We start from the raw sequence: 24393 nt of genomic DNA on the forward strand, positions 1-24393 counted from the left end.
TCTTCATCAGATGACACTCATAGGACTTCATGTTACACAATAGATGTATGTTTTGTTCGATAAACTTCATGTTTATATCCAAAAATCTCAGTTTACATTGACGCATTATGTTCAGTAGTTCCAAAACATCCAGTGATCTTGCAGAGAGCCACATCAATTTACAGAAATACTCATAATAAATATTGATAAAAGATACAACTGTTAATCAAATCAAATCAAATCAAATTTTATTTGTCACATACACATGGTTAGCAGATGTTAATGCGAGTGTAGCGAAATGCTTGTGCTTCTAGTTCCGACAATGCAGTAATAACGAGCAAGTAATCTAACTAACAATTCCAAAAAAAACTACTGTCATACACAGTGTAAGGGGATAAAGAATATGTACATAAGGATATATGAATGAGTGATGGTACAGAGCAGCATAGGCAAGATACAGTAGATGATATCGAGTACAGTATATACATATGAGATAAGTATGTAAACCAAGTGGCATAGTTAAAGTGGCTAGTGATACATGTATTACATAAGGATGCAGTCGATGATATAGAGTACAGTATCAACGTATGCATATGAGATGAACAATGTAGGGTAAGTAACATTATATAAGGTAGCATTGTTTAAAGTGGCTAGTGATATATTTACATCATTTCCCATCGATTCCCATGATTAAAGTGGCTGGAGTAGAGTCAGTGTCATTGACAGTGTGTTGGCAGTAGCCACTCAATGTTAGTGGTGGCTGTTTAACAGTCTGATGGCCTTGAGATAGAAGCTGTTTTTCAGTCTCTCGGTCCCAGCTTTGATGCACCTGTACTGACCTCGCCTTCTGGATGGCAGCGGGGTGAACAGGCAGTGGCTCGGGTGGTTGATGTCCTTGATGATCTTTATGGCCTTCCTGTAGCATGGGTGGTGTAGGTGTCCTGGAAGGCAGGTAGTTTGCCCCCGGTGATGCGTTGTGCAGACCTCACTACCCTCTGGAGAGCCTTACGGTTGAGGGCGGTGCAGTTGCCATACCAGGCGGTGATACAGCCCGCCAGGATGCTCTCGATTGTGCATCTGTAGAAGTTTGTGAGTGCTTTTGGTGACAAGCCGAATTTCTTCAGCCTCCTGAGGTTGAAGAGGCGCTGCTGCGCCTTCCTCACGATGCTGTCTGTGTGAGTGGACCAATTCAGTTTGTCTGTGATGTGTATGCCGAGGAACTTAAAACTTGCTACCCTCTCCACTACTGTTCCATCGATGTGGATGGGGGTGTTCCCTCTGCTGTTTCCTGAAGTCCACAATCATCTCCTTAGTTTTGTTGACGTTGAGTGTGAGGTTATTTTCCTGACACCACACTCCGAGGGCCCTCACCTCCTCCCTGTAGGCCGTCTCGTCGTTGTTGGTAATCAAGCCTACCACTGTTGTGTCGTCCGCAAACTTGATGATTGAGTTGGAGGCGTGCATGGCCACGCAGTCGTGGGTGAACAGGGAGTACAGGAGAGGGCTCAGAACGCACCCTTGTGGGGCCCCAGTGTTGAGGATCAGCGGGAGGAGATGTTGTTGCCTACCCTCACCACCTGGGGGCGGCCCGTCAGGAAGTCCAGTACCCAGTTGCACAGGGCGGGGTCGAGACCCAGGGTCTCGAGCTTGATGACGAGCTTGGAGGGTACTATGGTGTTGAATGCCGAGCTGTAGTCGATGAACAGCATTCTCACATAGGTATTCCTCTTGTCCAGATGGGTTAGGGCAGTGTGCAGTGTGGTTGAGATTGCATCGTCTGTGGACCTATTTGGGCGGTAAGCAAATTGGAGTGGGTCAAGGGTGTCAGGTAGGGTGGAGGTGATATGGTCCTTGACTAGTCTCTCAAAGCACTTCATGATGACGGATGTGAGTGCTACGGGCGGTAGTCGTTTAGCTCAGTTACCTTAGCTTTCTTGGGAACAGGAACAATGGTGGCCCTCTTGAAGCATGTGGGAACAGCAGACTGGTATAGGGATTGATTGAATATGTCCGTAAACACACCGGCCAGCTGGTCTGCGCATGCTCTGAGGGCGCGGCTGGGGATGCCGTCTGGGCCTGCAGCCTTGCGAGGGTTAACACGTTTAAATGTCTTACTCACTTCGGCTGCAGTGAAGGAGAGGCCGCATGTTTCCGTTGCAGGCCGTGTCAGTGGCACTGTATTGTCCTCAAAGCGGGCAAAAAGTTATTTAGTCTGCCTGGGAGCAAGACATCCTGGTCCGTGACTGGGCTGGGTTTCTTCCTGTAGTCCGTGATTGACTGTAGACCCTGCCACATACCTCTTGTGTCTGAGCCGTTGAATTGAGATTCTACTTTGTCTCTGTACTGGCGCTTAGCTTGTTTGATAGCCTTGCGGAGGGAATAGCTGCACTGTTTGTATTCAGCCATGTTACCAGACACCTTGCCCTGATTAAAAGCAGTGGTTCGTGCCTTCAGTTTCACACGAATGCTGCCATCAATCCACGGTTTCTGGTTAGGGAATGTTTTAATCATTGCTATGGGAACGACATCTTCAACGCACGTTCTAATGAACTCGCACACCGTATCAGCGTATTCGTCAATGTTGTTGTCTGACGCAATACGAAACATCTCCCAGTCCACGTGATGGAAGCAGTCTTGGAGTGTGGAGTCAGCTTGGTCGGACCAGCGTTGGACAGACCTCAGCGTGGGAGCTTCTTGTTTTAGTTTCTGTCTGTAGGCAGGGATCAACAAAATGGAGTCGTGGTCAGCTTTTCCGAAAGGGGGCGGGGCAGGGCCTTATATGCGTCGCGGAAGTTAGAGTAACAATGATCCAGGGTCTTTCCACCCCTGGTTGCGCAATCGATATGCTGATAAAATTTAGGGAGTCTTGTTTTCAGATTAGCCTTGTTAAACTCCCCAGCTACAATGAATGCAGCCTCCGGATAAATCGTTTCCAGTTTGCAGAGAGTTAAATAAAGTTTGTTCAGAGCCATCGATGTGTCTGCTTGGGGGGGATATATACGGCTGTGATTATAATCGAAGAGAATTCTCTTGGTAGATAATGCGGTCTACATTTGATTGTGAGGAATTCTAAATCAGGTGAACAGAAGGATTTGAGTTCCTGTATGTTTCTTTCATCACACCATGTCACGTTGGCCATAAGACATACGCCCCCGCCCCTCTTCTTACCAGAAAGATGTTTGTTTCTGTCGGCGCGATGCGTGGAGAAACCCGCTGGCTGCACCGCTTCGGATTGCGTCTCTCCAGTTAGCCATGTTTCCGTGAAGCAGAGAACGTTACAGTCTCTGATGTCCCTCTGGAATGGAATTTTAGATCCACTTCTCCTTAATGCAACCGCTGTGTCAGATTTTTTTAAAACTTTACGGAAAAAGCACACCATGCAATAATCTGATTACAGCGATCAGACAACAAACAACCCAAACAGATACCCGCTATGTTGTGGAGTCAACAAAAGTCAGAAAAAGCATTATAAATATTCACTTACCTTTGATGATCTTCATCAGAATCCACTCCCAGGAATTCCAGTTCCACAATAAATGTTTGTTTTGTTCATCATTAATGTCCAAATACCTCCTTTTTGTTTGCGCGTTTAGTACACAATCCAAACTCACAAGGCACGGGCAAGTCCAGGCGAAAGTTCAGACGAAAAGTAATATTACAGTTTGTAGAAACATGTCAAACAAAGTATAGAATCAATCTTTAGGATGTTTTTATCATAAATGTTCAATAATGTTTCAACCGGAGAATTCCTTTGTCTGTAGAAAGGCAATGGAACGCAGCTAACTCTCACGTGAGCGCGCGTGGTCAGCTCATGGCACTCTGCCAGACCCCTGACTCAATCAGCTCTCATTCCCCCCTCCTTCAAACAACTTTCTATAGACTGTTGACATCTAGTGGAAGCCTTAGGAAGTGCAATATGACCCCATAGACACTGTATATTTTATAGGCAATGACTTGAAAAACTACAAACCTCAGATTTCCTACTTCCTGGTTGGATTTTTTCTCAAGTTTTTGCCTGCCATATTGAGTACTGTTATACTCACAGACATCATTCAAACAGTTTTAGAAACTTCTGAGTTTTCTATCCAATACTACTAATAATATGCATATATTAGCAACTGGGCCTGAGTAGCAGGTAGTTTACTCTGGGCACCTTATTCATCTAAGCTACTCAATACTGCCCCCCAGTCCCAAAGAAGTTAAAGGCACAGTCAACTTAGTGTATGTAAACTTCTGACCCACTGGAATTGTGATTCAGTGAATTATAGGTTAAATAATCTGTCTGTAAACAGTTGTTGGAAAAATGACTTGTGTCATGCTCAAAGTAGACGTCCTAACCGACTTGCCAAAACTATAGTTTGTTAATTAACAAGAAATTTGTGGAGTGGTTGAAGAATGAGTGTTCCAACCTAAGTGTATGTAAACATCCGACTTCAACTGTACAAATAGGTAGGGATAAAGTGACTAAGCAACGGAATAGATAATAAACAGTAACAGCATCATATCAAATCAAATGTTATTTGTCAAATGCGCCGAATACAACAAGTGAACCCGTTCCCAACAATGCAGTTAAAAAGTACAACAATTATATTTGACAATTTTAAGGGCCTAACTCTGACACCGCCTGGTTTTATGGTCCTGGATGGCAGGTAGCCCGGCCCCAGTGATTTACTGGACCGTACGCACTACTTTCTGAAGCACCTTGTGGTCGGATGCCAAGCAGTTGCTATACCAAGCGGCTATACAGCCAGTCAAGATGCTCTCAATGGTGCAGCTGTAGATCTTTTTGTGGATCTGCGGACCCATGCCAAATCTTTTCAGCCTCCTGAGGGGGAAGAGGTGTAGTCATGCCCTCTTCACGTGTGTGGACCATGATAATTCCTTAGTGATGTGGACACCGAGGAGCTTTAAACTCTCGACCTACAGCCCCATCCATGTGGATGGGGGCCTCCGTTTCCTGTAGTCCACGATCAGCTCCTTTGTCTTGCTGACGTTGAGGGAGAGGTTGTTGCACATGAAGGCACGCACACACACAGCTCTGCCAGTCCAGGGGTCTGACCTTTAGAGGAAACATGGCCTCTTCCTGATGAGAACAGATTTGAAACATGTCTCGTCTCGCTCTGCAGAGCCGTGTCAGGGAGAGAGGATGAATGGAGCTGACACTTCTCCTCCCTCCATCTATTCATCCATCCTTCCATCCCGTCAGTCTCTACATGTGTGTGGTCAGTCCATCGTCACATCACTGTGGTCGCGGCACTTAATTCAGAAAGACAGAAAACGTCTGGAAGCTGGTGTGTGCTTAGCCTTATTTGACAGACTCGGACAAGCCATTTATTTCAACAATAACACGGCATGAATCCTTTTAAGTCTTAACTTGTTTTAGCGATGACACAGTGTGATGGTGAGAGATGTCTCCTTAATTGAGGTGTTGTTAATATGTCATGTAATAACATGAATAATAAATGGAGTTACACTGACAGACCCTAGTGCGATGATGGAAGAAGAGGATGTGTTCCACAACATATTCATCTGGTAGTTTGTAAACTTCCCCTCCCTCGGCTCCCAGTCTGCATCTTAATGAGCTGCAGGTGTTACGTCCAGGCTCTCGCGCTCACCACCAATGTGATGGTGACTCTGACTTCACCAAGGGTGACGCTATAAAGCCGTTCACTACAATGGATGAGGAGCCATACGCGCGCGCGCACACACACACACACACACACACACACACACACACACACACACACACACACACACACACTCCTCAATACAACCACAAATATTGGTTATAGAACCTCTAAACCATGGGGTGTATGTACAAAATGGGATTGGTGGTTTTAGTAGCAGATGTGCCTCTGTGTCCTCCTACCGTTATGAATAGGGGAAGATCAGGGGGAGAGGAGAAGAGGGGATGGATAGCAGTATACAGGAGAGCACTCACGGAGAGTAATTGAGTTTTGATTGTCGGTTGTCAAAAAGCCGTCATTATTGGCTGCTTCCACCTGATCTGAAGCGGGGCTTTGATAAGGATGAAAGCCGGATGCCATTACCCAGATGGCTGTGTTGATACTGTTGAAATCATTCTGTCTCTCGCTCTTTTTACAAGGGTTTTCAAAAAACAATAAATGTGTGTGTGTGTGTGTGTGTGTGTGTGTGCCGAGCTACTCTGAAGTGAATAGCACAGTAGTAGAGATGAGGGACAGTGAGATCAGGACGGAGGTACACCAACATGAAACGCACTTCCAAGCGGAACAACACTCTTCCTGTTGTTGTCGTCGATACTAAACTCCTTTATTTTTTTTAAAGCACTCCGTACACACACACACGCAACCACACACAGACAACTGGTCTCAGTGACAACAGCTGTTCTTCTGTGTCTCTGGTATCCCTGGGAAGAATCAGTGACATCTCACCATCTCCCTCTCCGCTCGCCTGCGCCGGAGTTTAGTCTCCGGAACGCTCGAACGCACCCGTGAGAATCTGTGCTGCTAGGCTGTGCAGGGGTCTGACAGCGTATCACACATCTCACCGGGTGTGAAAAAGAGGATGGCTGTCAGTCAAACAGTGTTGTCTCTCCCTGTGCTGGACCAGAACAGCTATGAAGACCTCCTAAGGGGAGAACCAGACAAGTTTACAAGTTATCTATCGATCTACACTATATATACAAAAGTATGTGGACACCCCTTCAAATGAGTGGATTCAGCTATTTCAGCCACACCCATTGCTGACAGGTGTATAACATCGAGTACACAGCCATGTAATCTCCGTAGACAAGCATTGGCAGTAGAATGGCCTTACTGAAGAGCTCAGTGACTTTCAATGTGGCACCATTATAGGATGCCACCTTTCCAACAAGTCAGTTCATCAAATTTCTGCCCTGCTAGATCTGCCCGGTCAACTGTAAGTGCTGTTATTGTGAAGTGAAAGCAACAACTGCTCAGCCGCAAAGTGGTAGGCCACACAAGCTCACAGAATAGGGCCGCCGAGTTGCTCCTAAAAAAAAAATCCTGTTCTTGAATGTAACACTCAATGCCAAGTTCCAAACTGGCAGTCAGACGGATGAATCTGGGTTTGGCGGATGCCAGGAGAACGCTACCTGTCCCAATGCATATTGCCAACTGTGAAGTGGCATACAATGACATTCTAGGCGATTCTGTGCTTCCAACATTGTAGCAACAGTTTGGGGAAAGCCCTTTCCTGTTTTACCATGACAATGCCCCCGTGCACAAAGCGAGTTCAATACAGAAATAGTTTGTCGAGATTGGTGTGGAAAAATTTGACTGGCCTGCACAGAGCCCCGAACTCAATCCCATCGAACACCTTTGCGATGAATTGGAACGCCGACTGCGAGCCAGACGTAATCGCCCATCATCAGTGCCCGACCTCACTAATGCTCTTGTGGCTGAATGGAAGTAAGTCCCTGCAGAAATGTTCCAACATCTAGTGGAAGCCTTTCCAGAAGAGTGGAGAGAGAACGATAGAGTTGGTCCATCTATTGTTCTTCTAACGCAAAATCCAGGATGAGCCTGAGAATTGAGGCTGTCATTTAATGCAAGGCTTTGGAGTCTGCATGCAGGATGAACTGGCTGCCTTTCTTGCTCGCTCACACACACTAAGCCACACACACCCCTGTGTCGGGGTAGGAGCGTGGCTGCCACAGACACGGCCAATTTGTTTCCTCTCATCCGGGACTAATACCTTTATTCTCCCTCCCAGAGCACTTAGTGCATCACAAGAGGCCTGCTGCTGCTCCGTAACACTGCCCACAGCAGAAGGGAGCTTAGGTAGAAAGATGCACCACGCTACACTACACTATGCTAGCTACATCATGCTAACTCTGTGCTATGCTACAGCTGCGCTACAGACGTTTTTCTCTGGCTTACACACTTTATACATTCCTTCCTTTATACATTGTTATAAAATTGAATAATTGTGATGCTTTTGGTTTTGTACACCAGCTTCAAACATCTGAAAATACTATATTGTTGGTTATGGTAAATATATTTCACAGCGGTTTAGATGGGACAATTATTCTCTACACTATACTTGCTCTGTTTTGTCATATAAACTGAAATTAGGCGAACTACTAGAATTTTAGCAACCAGGAAATGGCGGAGTGATTTCTGCATATTGCACCTTTTGAAATGATTTGATTATACTGGTACAAGTGGGGGGTAAGGCCGAAAATCCCACCCCTGCCGACCCTGAAATGCGATGAATATCAATTCTCTGGCAGCATCATTCCTCTCCCCATCCATCCCTCCCTCTACCATTCAGAGATGTCCCTACCTGGAGGTTTAAGGCCGGGGTAATAGGCTTCATCCATCTTCTCCTCCGACGAGCAACCTTGGCCCCTGACCCGCCATTTTGTATAATTCTATGACAGGTGTGTCAAAGAAGGCTCGTCGTGTTCGGGCTCTCCAAGCTATTTGGCTATTACGTGAGCAGGAGAGCGTGGATTGGTTCTCTGGTGATTGGAGAGGATGGTTAAGAGGACCTTGGTACCCTCTGGGAAAGAGATGGATGGACGTTCTTTAAACCTCCAATCCTATTCAGACACACAGACATGTGCATGCGCTCACACACAGGCACACTTTCCGCCATACTCAAGCATACAGTTATTGAATTTTTGAGGGAAAAGTTGGTGTGTTCAAGAAAAAATGTGCACACAACTTTGTAACTTAATATCCATTGAGAGCGGTTTGCGCTTCAATACTCTCCCACCACCCTTCCCACCCTTCTCCCATAACCTCCTGTCTTACTGTAAACCTATTGTGCATGTGTGATGCGGTGTGTGTCTGCGTGTTTAAGGCAGACTCGAATCCCCATTTTCCACGGCCATTGCCAGCAGTCTCTATTACCTCAGAGGGAGACTGTCATGTCTCAACAGATGTCAAGCCATTCTCGCACTGACCCTCTCTTCTCCCCCTCCCCTATTTCACCCTAATTTCTCACAATCTCGATCTCACTCTCTCTCTCCTCTCACTCTTTCAGTCATGACATTTCCCCTCTGCCAGGGAAACTGACCCCCCACCCCTCTCCTCACGCTCCTCCAGCACGGCTGGTGTGAATTTCCAATGTAGCGAACGCATGTCACTACCCGGCTAATTTGATTTCTCTGCCTGGCCAGCCGGCAATTCCTCCACACTTTCAGCGAACCAGAAACGTATTCATCAACCGAGCCCAACCTCAATAGTTCTCCCCACAAATAGAGAGGGGGGCAGCGGAGAGCAGGAGATGTTAGGGGGGAGAGAGGAGGGAGGGGTGGTAGGGAGGGAAGGAGGACCTAGGCCTGTTGTCTGAGAGCGATATGTGTGGAAGGTGACGTGAGATTTTTCTTGACTCGTTTCTGAGTTTTGTTTCCTTTTAACGGGGTGAGTCTTTGAAGGACCGGAGATAGCATTTGTTTTGTGGAAATTGCGCCAGCTTTTTTTTCACAGGAAGGATGTATTTCTCACTTCTTTTGATCAGTTTCTGTTTCCCAGAGCGAGCACAGGTTTTATCATACGCCATATCTGGAGGATTTACAGTGGGCCCTGCCACGTGTTCCTCACTTTAATCATTTGAAGTCTGGCCTTGATAACACTGAACCGGACCATTCTCACTGCGATAAAAGGCGACTTGAAGAAGAAAAGAGCCTGTAGTTCAATATACACAGCGACAGCGAGAGAGAGTTATCGCTAGTGGTCAGATGGTGTGTGGGGTTGCCTGTGTGGACCAGTACATGCTTTCATGTATTGGTCCGTGTCAATGTGTGTCTTCCTTCATGAAAGTTTGTGACAACAGGTGTGAGTCCGCATTTGTGTGCGTGTATGTTTGACTTTGATCTCAGTCTCCGTATTTCATTGGTGGCCATGGAGTTTTAGCCCTTATCTCCCTGCCTGCAGTCTGGTCACTGGGCTATTTGTTTACCCACCAACAACCGCATAGCAGCATATGAGCCCTACTTTATACTGTCTCTCGGCTTTATCAGCAACTCACAATACACTCCTAGACCTGATAATCTCTTTGCTTTCTCTACACACACACACACACACACACACACACACACACACACACACACACACACACACACACACACACACACACACACACACACACACACACACACACACACACACACACACACACACACACACACACACACACACACACACACACACACACACACACACACACACACACACACACACACACACACACACAGACATTACTTCCAGCAGCTGATTACCTGTGTAAATAAACCGTGATTTGTCTGGTGGGAGTTTTTTTTCTGCAACGCGGGTTAATCGATAAGATTGTTAAGTCTTTTGACTGTCTCACTATCAATTACAAGGTAGTGGGAAGAGGGAAAATCAATGTGTTCAAAATGTATTCCAGATATCCAGCCAGACAGACGGGTGGGTGCATTGTGCAAAGGAAGGCGCTTGTGAAGTCTGAAGGGCAAATGGCTCCTTGGGGGGGAAGAGGGACACTCTGAAGAGGAGATGATATGGTGGAGGGAGGGAAAGAGGGATCGTAAACAGAAGGTCAGCTGATTTGGGCTGTCACCCACACAGTGGCAGGCGCTCCTTCTGGCTGAGATGGTGTGTGTGCGTGTGCGTGCACGTGCATGTGTGTGGGTTGTCCCAATAGAATAGATAGAGGTTTATATATTAATTCAGTCATCTCTGTCCTCATATTTGTCATAGCAAGGTGTGACATGCTTAGTTTTGAAGTCATTTTCTGCTGATAGCATATCCAAGTTGAGTTGAGTTAGGCCATGCAGACCCTACTGCCTTATACACTGCCTGATAGGAGCTACTGTGTGCAGCCTCCAGTGTCTCCTCTGTGTGGTTGAGATGTTTATCTCACTCTAAATGGCCAATTATAGACCCCCTCTTTTCTGGGTTTTAATAGAGAGACGCTCTCTCTTTCTCTTCCTCCTCCATGCTGGGGTCAGGAGTCATCCTATAGGGCATTCATTAATTATTGTTTTACCGCTGTCTGTTCAATGCTCGGGGAATTGGAAAGGGGCGGAATTATTGCTGTGGTCAGGACATAAGTGAAGTGTACACAACACCGCTCCCTTTGACTGGGAATGAATTCCCAGGTATCTGGAATGCTGGAGTTATTGATTGATGGGTGGAAAGGGGTAAGAGGCCCTGTGGGCTGTTTACTGTCACAACTCCCTTGCTCGCCTATCTATCTCTCTTTCTCTTTCTTGGCTAACTCTATATTTATCTGTCTTTCTATCACTCTTTCAATTCTTCCTCTGCTATCTTTTCTCTCAAATTCGCTCTCTTTTTACCTACACTACCTCTCTCTCTCTCTCTCTCTCTCTCTCTCTCTCTCTCTCTCTCTCTCTCTCTCTCTCTCTCTGTCTCATTCTCCCTCCTTGCTCTCTCTCTTTGAGTAGGATTCAGTGGTACGGCATAGACAGTCATTTTGAGAATGAGACAAATATACATTTTCACAAAGTCTGCTGCCACAGTGTCTTTAGATATTTTTGTCAGATGTTACTATGGAATACTGACGTATAATTACAAGCATTTCATAAGTGTCAAAGGCTTTTATTGAGAATTACATGAAGATGATGCAAAGAGTCAATATGTGCAGAGTTGACCCTTCTTTTTCAAGACCTCTGTAATCCACCCTGGCATGCTGTCAATTAACTTCTGGGCCACATCCTGACTGATGGCAGCCCATTCTTGTATAATCAATGCTTGTAGTTTGTCAAATTTTTTTTTTTTTTGTTCGTCTGCCTGCCTCTTGAGGATTGACCACAAGTTCTCAATGGGATTAAGGTCTGGGGAGTTTCCTGGCCATGGACCAAAAATATCGATGTTTTGTTCCCCGAGCCACCTAGTTATCACTTTTGCCTTATGGCAGGGTGCTCCATCATACTGGAAAAGGCATTGTTCGTCACCAAACTGTTCCTGGATGGTTGGGAGAAGTTGCTCTCGGAGGATGTGTTGGTACCATTCTTTATTCATGGCTGTGTTCTTAGGCAAAATTGTGAGTGAGCCCACTCCCTTGGCTGAGAAGCAACCCAGCACATGAATGGTCTCAGGATGCTTTACTGTTGGCATGACACAGGACTGATGGTAGCGCTCACCTTGTCTTCTCCGGACAAGCTTTTTTCCGGATGCCCCAAACAATCGGAAAGGGGATTCATCAGAGAAAACGACTTTACCCCAGTCTTCAGCAGTCCAATTTTGCAGAATATCAGTCTGTCCCTGATGTTTTTCCTGGAGAGAAGTGTCTTCTTTGCTGCCCTTCTTGACACCAGGCTATCCTCCAAAAGTCTTCGCCTCACTGTGCGTGCAGATGCACTCACACCTGCCTGCTGCCATTCCTGAGCAAGCTCTGTACTGGTGGTGCCCAAATCCCACAGCTGAATCAACTTTAGGAGACGTTCCTGGCACTTCCTGCACTTTCTTGGGCGCCCTGAAGCCTTCTTCACAACAATTGAACCACTCTCCTTGAAGTTCTTGATGATCCGATAAATGGTTGATTTAGGTGCAATCTTACTGGCAGCAATATTCTTGCCTGTGAAGTCCTTTTTGTGCAAAGCAATGATGACTGCACGTGTTTCCTTGCAGGTAACCATGGTTGACAGAGGTAGAACAATGATTCCAAGCACCACCTTCCTTTTGAAGCTTCCAGTCTGTTATTCAAACTCAGTCAGCATGACAGAGTGATCTCCAGCCTTGTCCTCGTCAACACTCACACCTGTTTTGAGCAAATCACTGACATGATGTCAGCTGGTCCTTTTGTGGCAGGGCTGAAATGTTGTGGAAATGTTTTTTGGGGATTCAGTTCATTTGCATGGCAAAGAGGGACTTTGCAATTCATCTGATCACTCTTCATAACATTCTGGAGTATATGCAAATTACCATCATACAAACTGAGGCAGCAGACTTTGTGAAAATTAATATTTGTGTCATTCCCAAAACTTTAGGCCATGACTGAACTGTACAGTATTTGTACATCAGCTGTGAATGGGCTCCTGTTGATAGCCATCCAGTAATTGCACTGCTCCTCTAAACACTCCCTATCACTCCCCCCTCTGATCTGCCATCAGTTTTGGAGTACTCCCCAGGGTTTTGAAAAGGTTGCTCACAGATTAGATGGCTGTGTTTTCTTTATAAAAGGCCCCAGACTTCCCTAACTCCTGTTGAAGGTACACTATATATACATAAGTATGTGGACACCCCTTCAAATGAGTGGATTCAGCTATTTCAGCCACACCCGTTGATGACTGGTTTATAAAATTGAGCACACAGCCATGCAATCTCCAAAGACAGACAGTGGCAGTAGAATAGCCTTACTGAAGAGCTCAGTTACGTTCAATGTGGCACCCTCATATGATGCCACATTTCCAACAAGTCAGTTTGTCAAATTTCTGCCCTGCTAGAGCTGCCCCGGTCAACTGTAAGTGCTGTTATTGTGAAGTGGAAACGTCTAGGAGCAACAATAGCTCAGCAGTGAAGTGGTAGGCCACACAAGCTCACAGAACAGGACTGCTGTTGTGCGTTGCGCGTAAAAATCGCCTGTCCTCAGTTGCAACACTCACTACCGAGTTCCAAACTGCCTCTGGCAGCAACGTCAGCACAATAACTGTTTGTTCAGGAGCTGGGTTTCGATGGCCGAGCAGCCACACACAAGCCTAAGATCACCATGCGCAATGCCAAGTGTCGGCTGGAGTGGTATAAAGCTTGCCACTATTGGACTGTGGAGCAATGGAAACGTGTTCTCTGGAGTGATGATTCACACTTCATCATCTGGCAGTCTGACGAACGAATCTGGGTTTGGCGGATGCCAGGAGAACACTACTTGCCCCAATGCAGTGTTAACTGTAAAGTTAGGTGGAGGAGGAATAATGGTTTGGGCTAGACCCCTCAGTTCCAGTGAAGGGACATGTGTAAATATTTGTATGAACATAAGATTCAACAACTGAGACATAAACTGAACAAGTTCCACAGACATGTGACTAACAGAAATGGAATAATGTGTCCCTGAACAAAAAGTAACAGTCAGTATCTGGTGTGGCCACCAGCTGCATTAAGTACTACAGTGCATCTCCTCCTCATGTACTGCACCAGATGTGCCAGTTCTTGCTGTGAGATGTTACCCCACTCTTCCACCAAGGCACTTGCAAGTTCCAGGATAATTCTGGGGGGAATGGCTCTAGCCCTCACCCTCCGATCCAACATGTCCCAGACGTGCTCAATGGGATTGAGATCCGGGCTCTTCGATGGCCATGGCAGAACACTGACATTACTGTCTTGCAGTAAATCCCGCACAGAATGAGCAGTATGGCTGGTGGCATTGTCATGCTGGATGGTCATGTCAGAATGAGCCTGCAGGAAGGGTACCACATGAGGGAGGAGGATGTCTTCCCTGTAACGCACAGCGTTGAGATTGCCTGCAATGACAACAAGCTCAGTCCGATGATGCTGTGACACACCGCCCCAGACCATGACGGACCCTCCACCTCCAAATTGATCCCGCGCCAGTGTACAGGCCTCGGTGTAACGCTCATTCCTTCGACGATAAACGCAAATCCCTTCGACGATAAACACGAATCTGACCATCACCCCTGGTGAGACAAAACTGTGACTCGTCAGTGAAGAGCACTTTTTGCCAGTCCTGTGGTCCAGCGACGATGGGTTTGTGCCCATAGGCAACGTTGTTGCCTGTGATGTCTGGTGAGGACCTGCCTTACAACAGGCCTACAAGCCCTCAGTCCAGTCTCTTTCAGCCTATTGCGGACATTCTGAGCACTGATGGAGGGATTGTGCGTTCCTGGTGTACCTCGGGCAATTGTTGTTGCCATCTTGTACCTGTCCCGCAGGTGTGATGTTCGACTGTACCGTTCCTGTGCAGGTGTTGTTACACGTGGTCTGCCACTGCGAGGACGATCAGCTGTCTGTCCCATCTCCCTGTAGCGCTGTCTTAGGCGTCTCACAGTACGGACATTGCAATTTATTGCCCTGGCCAAATCTGCAGTCCTCATGCCTCCTTGCAGCATGCCTAAGGCACATTCACGCACATGAGCAGGGACCCTGGGCAGTAGAAAGGCCTCTTTAGTTTCTTAAGTTTTTTCATAACTGTGACCTTACAGAAGGTAGGCAATTGAGCTGTTAGTGTCTTAACGACCGTTCCACAGGTGCTTGTTCATTAATTGTTTATTGTTCATTGAACAAGCATGGGAAACAGTGTTTAAACACATTTACAATGAAGATCTGTGAAGTTATTTGGATTTTTACTAATTATCTTTGGAAGACAGGGTCCTGAAAAGGGACCTTACTTTTTTTTGCTGAGTATATTAATGCTACAGCATACAATGGCATTCTAGAGAATTCTGTGCTTCCAATTTTGTGGCAACAGGTTGGGGAAGCCCCTTTCCTGTTTCAGCATGACAATGCCCCGTGCACAAAACAAGGTCCATACAGAAATGGTTTGTCGAGATCGGTCTGGAAGAACTTGACTGGCCTGCACAGAGCCCTGACCTCTACCCCATCGGAAACCTTTGGGATGAATTGAAACGCCGACTGTGAGCCACAGGCCTAATCACCCAACGTCGGTGCCCGATCTCACTAATGCTCTTGTGGCTGAATGGAAGCAAGTCCCCGCATCAATGTTCCAACATCTTGTGGAAAGCCTTCCCAAAAGAGTGGTGGGTGTTATAGCAGCAAAGGGGGTACCAACTCTGTGTTAATGAGGGGGGACCAACTCATGATTTTGGAACGAGATGTTCGATGAGTAGGTGTCCACATCCCTTTGGTCATGTAGTGTAGTTCTCTCTCTCGCCCCTTTTCTTTCCCTCTGCCTCTCACATACTCATGCCTCATTCACAGTGGTAACATTTCATGGGCTGTGGAGAGAGAGAAACATTTTTGTCTCCTCTTCTGTTTCCTGATTGGAATTGTTGGTCTGATGTAGGTTTCATCCTACACCTCTGTCACCAGGGTTTTTCTCCTTATCTAATTCATCATTATTCATTATTATTATCCTTTTGAAAAGGAACTTTTGACCCCAAAAATGGTTTTGCTCTCCGACTTTCCATTGGGACATTTTCAGTGGTATTATGCCGAAGTGCTCCAATTATGCTTTCAAGTATTCAAAGTTATGTTTTTCTATGCGCAATCAACACATAAAGGAACCAGTAAGCACTCTTCTGCGGCGAGGCCCAATTGCCATTGTGCTCTCGCCTCCTCTGGATTACTTTGAATGTCTTGCAGCATCGGCGGACACTTAAGCTGCAGCTCCGGAATAGTGAAGAAGACTAGATGTGCAGTGGAAGACTCCTCAGGCCTACTATCCAGCTGAGCTCCCTGTCAGTTAAGCCAGTGATCACCGTTTAGAACGGTGACAATGTTACACACAATGGGCTCTGGATTGCACAGTCGTACGAGTACAATGGGAAAGTGCACTGGAGACGTGAAAACTGTGGTTTAGCGAGAGGTACCTATCCTCAATCCTAGCTTTTAAGAGCCAAGTGGGGTTAGGTGAGTGAATGCTGTGTAGGTGAGTAGACCATGGAATCACAGATGATAGATGGTGCTTTGTCATCAGCTATGTTCATGTGATGTCAACTGAAAAGTGCATTGAAACTATTGTGCTAATGAGGTGAAATGGATATAATATATATATATACCTATTCATATATATTTTGAGTATATTGGAGGACAATTGTCTTCCTGATCAACTGAGGGGAGTTATGAATGGCCAACAGTGTCCATCTCTTGTCCTTGCATTATCAGGCTGGATGCCTGTACTCAACAGTACCTAAACCAAAGAGCCACAGACCAATGTAACCCGACTGTCATCACCAGAGACATGCTAGCCTGCTCTTCCGAGACCACTCACAGGCCCTTTGGATATGCATCAAAGACTAGAGGGAACAGAAAATACACTGTTGGCATTTTCAAGTCCCACACCTGCACTGCAACTGTCCTCCATTTTTTTTCAGCACCGGGAGTTTGTTATGTGATAGATGCAGCCACGCGCCAAAGAAGCTTTTAGTTCAGCCCACACAAGCTCTCAAGCTCTCTCAATCGCATCAACAGTTGAGGAAAGAAGAGAGGATGTGTCTTTTGTGTGGCAATTTTCACCCCCTTCTCCTTTTTTCTCCCACAATGCTGCCCTCGAATACAAAGACATCCCTGTCCTCTTGAAACCTACGTCTTTGATTTCGTAGAACAAAGGGTTGAGCCTTGCAGCGTACTCAGTGATATTAAGAGGTATTTCAATGAAGCATTGATTTGTGCTTTAATCTTAGTATTGCGTTGTAATGAGCATGCTTTGGTCTACAAGCTAATGTTGAACAACACGAAAGATGAATGCAGGGTTTGATTCTGACTTGCACACGTGTCCTCCTCACACACGCTTTCACTACTAAGCCTGTGGTATAGCGTTTCTCCCCTTCTTCTCTTGACATTCCTCAGTTGGAGTGGCTCTAGGTGGGAGGTCAGCCATAGTCGTCTTTCTCCCCATAACAGTGAGTGTGACCTTGCTTTCCTCTCACGGTATATCGCCTTCACACATTTCCACAACACAGCGCTCTGATCCTGTGTTTAGGAAATTGAATAGAGAGGTTATCTGCTAGCTTATGTCTGTATTCTTGGAAAATACTCCTCATCCTCCCTATATCCTACTTTTGTTTAGTGGAAACGGGACATGATTGAAGATAGATGAAAATATCCAGCCAAATGTGGGATTACTATGGTGGAATCTAAGCCTTGGACAATATTTGATTGATCAAAATCTACATAACAGACAATAGGAGATTAGTGGATTAGTCTGTCGTAATCAGAAAGGTCTTACTCCTTTGGGATGTTGCGCAAAACTGCAAAAGGAAGTGTAAAAATGGAGTAAGAGTGCTGTTAGATATCCTTTAATCCATCTCTTTTGTCTGATCCTCTCTGTGATGCATGTAGTTGGCTGCACTTCTCGATTCAGCTGAAGTTAAAATTTGATGACTTCACAGAGACCTTTCTGGAAGTGCGGAAGGTTCTGATTTTAGTGATTAATGCCATAAATCTAAGGAGTGCGAGTGACTGGCTTGTCAGAATCTGATTTCTGCCTGTAAAACGCCTTCCCTGAGAGCTTTATTACAAGACTGCTGATTAAAAGGTGCTTCCAGCCCCTTTATTTTAATCTCAGCTCCCTCGTGCTCCGAATAGAAATACACATTTAAAAAATGGACTCTATACTTAGATACTTGGATATTCATATAAACCCAGGACAAAATAGAGTCCTGTCCATGAGCTGCCTGTTTTTTCAAGATGTCCTCTCAATGTCAGCAGAAAGAGAAGTGGACAATGTTAAACTACTTGGCATCTCCTTTTCTGTCTTTGTTGCCATGGCATTAAACCTCACAGGTTTTGTCTCTGACCTAATCTTTGTCACAGAGTCGGTGGACATGGAGAGAATTATACAAGTACAATTGAATGGGTTTTGCCCACTCATGGTTTCCATCCAGCTTCAATTGGAACTTGGTCTCCTTATCAGAGTCGACCCGGGCTTGCCAAATTGCCTATCTGGTGGCTCCCGTGGTCCGAGAGCAGCATGGCTCATGTAACTCTTAAGTGTTAGAGCGCTAAATTCCACAGAGATGGACTGCCAATTGAACCCAGGATGGAAATGTATCCTATTACAGTGCTGTGTGTGGCTGCCTTCACTTAACATGGGAGAGAGTAGAGATCAGATAGAGCAGGAACCATGGCTCTCTTATTAGACCTGATGGGTTCTAGAGGACCTGGGGTGGCTGTCTGGACAGAAGTGTTGGGAACATGTCCTATTTCCTGTCAGAGTGGGGGTACCCCAAGGATCAGTGGTGGGACAATTACCATTCCCAGTCAGAGCGGGGAGACTAGGTGGTTACACAGTGCCACAGCAGGTAAAGGGTGGGTAGGTAGGAGGATTGGGATGTTGTTTTTGATGCTTGCCAACATTCCTAGCCTTTAGATAACAAAAAGCTATATTAAAATAATGGTAAAAATGTTTTAAATACGTTTAATAATCTCCATGTTTGACACAGGCTGCGATAAATTAGTGTTGATGTTATCTTTATGATTGACTAACTTTTCCCCTCTTGTCCCCTTCTTTAAAGACCCCATGCATGGTCCCCGAAGACTAGAGGTGGTGGACATCAAGTCCAAGCAGATCACAGTGCGCTGGGAGCCCTTCGGCTACAATGTGACCCGCTGCCACAGCTACAACCTGACTGTTCAGTACCGCTACCGGGCCGGCGGCAAGGAGGAGACCCGGGAGGAGGTGTGCTACGACACGCTGAGTGTGGCTCCGCAGCACACCATCCGGAACCTGTCGCCCTACACCAATGTCAGTGTCAAGCTGGTGCTGAGGAACCCAGAGGGCATCAAGCAGAGCACGAACGTAGGCGTGCTGACCGATGAGGATGGTGGGTGCTACAAAAGAGGGAGACAGGGTGGGGGGGAAAGAGAGTGGGGAGAGCGTGGTGGGTGAGGAGAGCGTGGTGGTGGTGGGGGAGATAGAGAGAGCGCGCGAGAGAGGATGGGGGAGAGAGAGAGAGAGAGAGGGAAGGAGATGGGGGAGGGAACGGGAAAGGGAAAGGGAAAAATAGAGAAAGCTTCAAAGAATTTAAATAGAGTTGATCCCAACTCGGCCCTGCCAACACTTCCAACATTCAGCCTTTCAAGGTCATCATTGGGGTCTAAGAGAGCACAAAAGCATGAGGGCTTGTGTTTCAATAAGGGAAAGATAGTTATTTGAAAGCACTTACATTACCTTCTTTTGATACGTACAACTACATCTACTTCTGTGATGCTTCATTTGTTTTTTTCCTCCTTTGGCGCTCAAGGCCATTTGAAGATTACAATCTCACTCTGCTCCTCAATAGCCCTTTGGAGGTTATTCAAATTGATATCAAATGTTCAAAGGACCTCTAATGGAATTATCTGCATGATAACAAGTTTAACTTTTCCAAATGAGTATAGGAGGTACATTTAAGTTGCACTGCTTTTCAAAAAGAAATGTAGAAACTAGAAACCTTTTGACCCTGTTATGAGCAAGAAAATGGAATGGTTTGCTTTCCTTTCATTTAACTTTTTTGCCAGTGAGTCTTCATTTTCTAGCTGTCCTTGACCCTAATGCTAGTTTGTTTTGCTTCTGATTCAATATACAATGCGAGGACCCAGAGCTCTGTATCAGTTTACTGTAGTGTACCTACAGCCATGCTGTAAAGCCTCTGTATCAGTTTACTGTAGTGTACCTACAGCCATGCTCTAAAGCCTCTGTATCAGTTTACTGTAGTGTACCTACAGCCATGCTGTAAAGCCTCTGTATCAGTTTACTGTAGTGTACCTACAGCCATGCTGTAAAGCCTCTGTATCAGTTTACTGTAGTGTACCTACAGCCATGCTGTAAAGCCTCTGTATCAGTTTACTGTAGTGTACCTACAGCCATGCTCTAAAGCCTCTGTATCAGTTTACTGTAGTGTACCTACAGCCATGCTGTAAAGCCTCTGTATCAGTTTACTGTAGTGTACCTACAGCCATGCTGTAAAGCCTCTGTATCAGTTTACTGTAGTGTACCTACAGCCATGCTGTAAAGCCTCTGTATCAGTTTACTGTAGTGTACCTACAGCCATGCTCTAAAGCCTCTGTATCAGTTTACTGTAGTGTACCTACAGCCATGCTGTAAAGCCTCTGTATCAGTTTACTGTAGTGTACCTACAGCCATGCTGTAAAGCCTCTGTATCAGTTTACTGTAGTGTACCTACAGCCATGCTGTAAAGCCTCTGTATCAGTTTACTGTAGTGTACCTACAGCCATGCTGTAAAGCCTCTGTATCAGTTTACTGTAGTGTACCTACAGCCATGCTGTAAAGCCTCTGTATCAGTTTACTGTAGTGTACCTACAGCCATGCTGTAAAGCCTCTGTATCAGTTTACTGTAGTGTACCTACAGCCATGCTGTAAAGCCTCTGTATCAGTTTACTGTAGTGTACCTACAGCCATGCTCTAAAGCCTCTGTATCAGTTTACTGTAGTGTACCTACAGCCATGCTCTAAAGCCTCTGTATCAGTTTACTGTAGTGTACCTACAGCCATGCTGTAAAGTCAATAAAATAAAACAAACCATGCTGTGCTCTCACAACAGCTTTTAGGAGGTTCCATCTAATGTGCCTTATTGAAGTAGTTGAAAGAGACAACGGCAGAACCATGACCGCCCTGCGCCCCCATGAGACCTCAGTTGATCCTTTTCACCAAATCATTCAAGCTTGGTCTGGAGAAAGTTCGCCGCCAACCAACCGCCCAATCTATGGGAATCACAACGTCGATTTATGATGGTGTTAGGATGTTGAAGTGGCTCAATATCGAAAATGGTCGATATTTAATTTGCTCTGAATTTATTTCCCCCTCGTCCCTCTCCTCCATAGTACCTGGCGCTGTGCCACTCGAGTCCATCCAGGGGAGCACGTACGAAGAGAAGATCGCCCTGCGATGGCGCGAGCCTGTCCAGACCTACGGTATCATTAAGCAGTATGAGGTAAGATCTGAGAAACTCCCGAGCCCATTTGCCCACCCAGGCCATGCTCTCCTTCTCTCTCTCTTCCTCCCCCTCTCTCTCGCTTCCTCCCCCCCCTCTCTCTCGCTTCCTCCCCCTCTCTCTCTCGCTTCCTCCCCCCTCTCTCTCTCGCTTCCTCCCCCCCTCTCTCTCGCTTCCTCCCCCTCTCTCTCTCGCCTCCCCCTCTCTCTCTCTTCCTCCCCCCCCTCTCTCTCGCTTCCCCCCTCTCTCGCTTCCTCCCCCTCTCTCTCTCACTTCCCCCCCCTCTCACGCTTCCTCCCCCTCTCTTTCTCGCTTCCTCCCCCTCTCTCTCTCTCGCTTCCTCCCCTCTCTCTCGCGCTTCCTCCCCCCTCTCTTTCAATAGCAAGGCAATGCTCACTGACTCTGAACATAGTCAAGGATTTTCTTAAATTTGGGTCAGTCACTGTGGTCAGATATTCTGCTACGGTGCACTCCCTCTATTTAGGGCCAAATAGCATTCTAGTTTGCTCTGCTTTTCTTTGGGTTTTTTTCTCAATGTGCCAAGTAATTATCTTTTTGTTTTCTCATGATTTGGTTGTTTCTAATTGTGTTGCTTGACATTTGCTCAGGACATTGTTTTTACTGAGGAAATGTAGGAGTCTGCTATTAATGATTATGCAGAGGATTTTCCCAAGGTTGCTGTTGACTCATATCCTACAGTAGTTATTGGGGTCAAATTTGGTCTCTACTTTTGTGGATTGGGGTGATCAGTCCTTGGTTCCAAGTATTGGGGAAGATGCCTGAGCTGAGGATGATGTTTAAGTATAGCCAATTAAAATGTGTGGTTTGTATGTTTGATCATTTAATATAGGATACCGTCAACACCACAGGCCTTTTTTGGGGATTGAAGGGTTTGTATTTTGTCCTGTAGTTCCTTCAATGTAATTGGAGAGTCCAGTGGGTTCTGGTAGTCTTTTTAATAGCTGACTCTAAAATGTGTAATTGATCATGTATATGTTTTTGCTGTTTGTTCTTTGTTATAGGGCCAAAAATGTTGGAGAAGTGGTTTATCCATCTCCATTTTGGATAGATAGCTCTTCTTGTTGTTTTTAGTGTGTTCCAATTTTCCCAGAACTGGTTCAATTCAATAGATTCTTCAATTACATTGAGCTGATTTCTGACGTGCTGTTCATTGTGTATTTTTGTGTTTCAACATAGAGTACCACAGTATGAGTCATAATACCCATAAAACTAGTGTCAAACAAGGGAATGGTTCCATTTTTTTTCCCACCATTTGTTTTTCCCATAGGGGATTTTAGAAACGCATCAAATAAGGACTGTGTTTCGTGTAGGCTTACCCTTGCGTGACGCATTGATAACCGCGTGATGTTTATCAATATATTCGCCTGCATTTAAACGCAAATAAGCTGCTAATGTGGCTATTATAAAGAACTACAAATGCCATGATGATGTGGATGAGACTGCCGAATCGAGGCAAAAGTAAGAATCTCTGGATTAACTATCTAATGTTAGCTAAATAATGTAATAAATAAATTGGCAAAATATATTTAAATGGACAATTCTGTGAACTGTATTGTGCAAGTTATAAAAAATACCATACCTGTTAGCAAAGGTGTCAGCTAGAGATGACATGCAGAAGCTTGCAGGGATTTGTAGATTTTCTTGATGTCCACTTTGGTGCTAATTAGCATTTTCGATTCTGAGAGTAAATAGAGCCAAATATATTGATAAAAATCAGCTTGTCCGAGAGAGATTTACATGGTTATCAAAAGGTAATGCAAGGTAAGCCTACACGAAGCACAGCTCTTATTTGAAGTGTTTCCAAAATTCCCTATGGGATAAATGAATGGTGGAAAAACTATTGGAACCTTTTCCCTGCTTAACTGCTATGTTTTATGGGTATTATACCACCACCACTGTGGGGCTTTATAATGAAGTTGTAGGCTCAGGTTTGTCTCTGTGTTTTTGGTTGGATCGGTTCCTCAATTCCTTTCTTAGGTTTTTACATTCTTCATCAAACCATTTGTCATTGTTGTTAATGTTCTAAGGTTGTCTGGTTGAAATGTTTAGATTTGATGGGGAAGCTGAGAGGTCAAATGTTCTTTTTAGGCTTTCTTCTGCCAAGTTTACCCCTTTACTTTTGCAGTGAAACATTTTGTCCAGGAAGTTGTCTAAGAGGGATGGAATTTGTTGTTGGCTAATTGTTTTCTGGTAGGTTTCTGCTCTCTCTTTTCTGTCTCCTTCTCTCCCTCTGTCCATCTGTCTCTGTGTCTCTCTCTATCTGTCTTTGTCTTTTTCTCTCGGTCTCTCTCGCTCTCTGTCTTTCTCGGTCTCCCGCTCTCTCTCTCTCTAACACACATCCATCTTCTGCCTGGCATTTGCTGGGCGGCTTCCATCTTTCATTCACTCCGGGCCCTTAATTATCTAATAAATCCAACCTAATAACCTTAAGGCCTGCATGCACTGAGGCTTGTTAACACAATCTATTACCCACTGAACCCCCTCTGACAGCACTCCCAACACCAGCCCAGCCCTGTGCCCCAGAGTGGAGCTCCTAATACAACTGACAAGGAATTAAACGAGTTTCCCCAACAACCAGGGAGGAAATTAAAGTTACAACTTGGGGCCTTGTTCTATCAGACCCCCGTATACCAAGTTTTGGGGATAAGTCAAAAGTATAATTGTTTCCCTGAGTTTGTGAGTATGCACATGTGGATTGGTGCCCTCAACAGTACAATGTCAGCGGTAGAACTACAGTCGTAGCCAAAAGTTTTGAGAATGACACAAATATTAATTTTCACAAAGTCTGCTGATTCAGTGTCTTTAGATATTTTTGTCAGATATTATTATGGAATACTGAAGTATAATTACTAGCATTTCATAAGTGTCAAAGGC

General features: G+C 45.5%; 1 protein-coding gene across 16 annotated transcripts in view; it reads left to right on the plus strand.

Annotated features, from left to right (window-relative positions):
- The window catches only part of LOC112227775 (receptor-type tyrosine-protein phosphatase mu-like), a 316891-nt gene that overhangs the window by 151478 nt on the left and 141020 nt on the right, over positions 1-24393 (plus strand). For all 16 annotated transcript variants that reach the window (XM_042308521.1, XM_042308523.1, XM_042308526.1 and 13 more), the window contains exons 8-9: positions 19082-19390; positions 21389-21498. In XM_042308521.1, the coding sequence (XP_042164455.1) occupies positions 19082-19390; positions 21389-21498 (419 nt within the window). The remainder of the gene's footprint in view (positions 1-19081; positions 19391-21388; positions 21499-24393) is intronic.

This window comes from Oncorhynchus tshawytscha, linkage group LG29 (assembly GCF_018296145.1).
Source record: "Oncorhynchus tshawytscha isolate Ot180627B linkage group LG29, Otsh_v2.0, whole genome shotgun sequence".
NCBI lineage: Eukaryota > Metazoa > Chordata > Actinopteri > Salmoniformes > Salmonidae > Oncorhynchus > Oncorhynchus tshawytscha.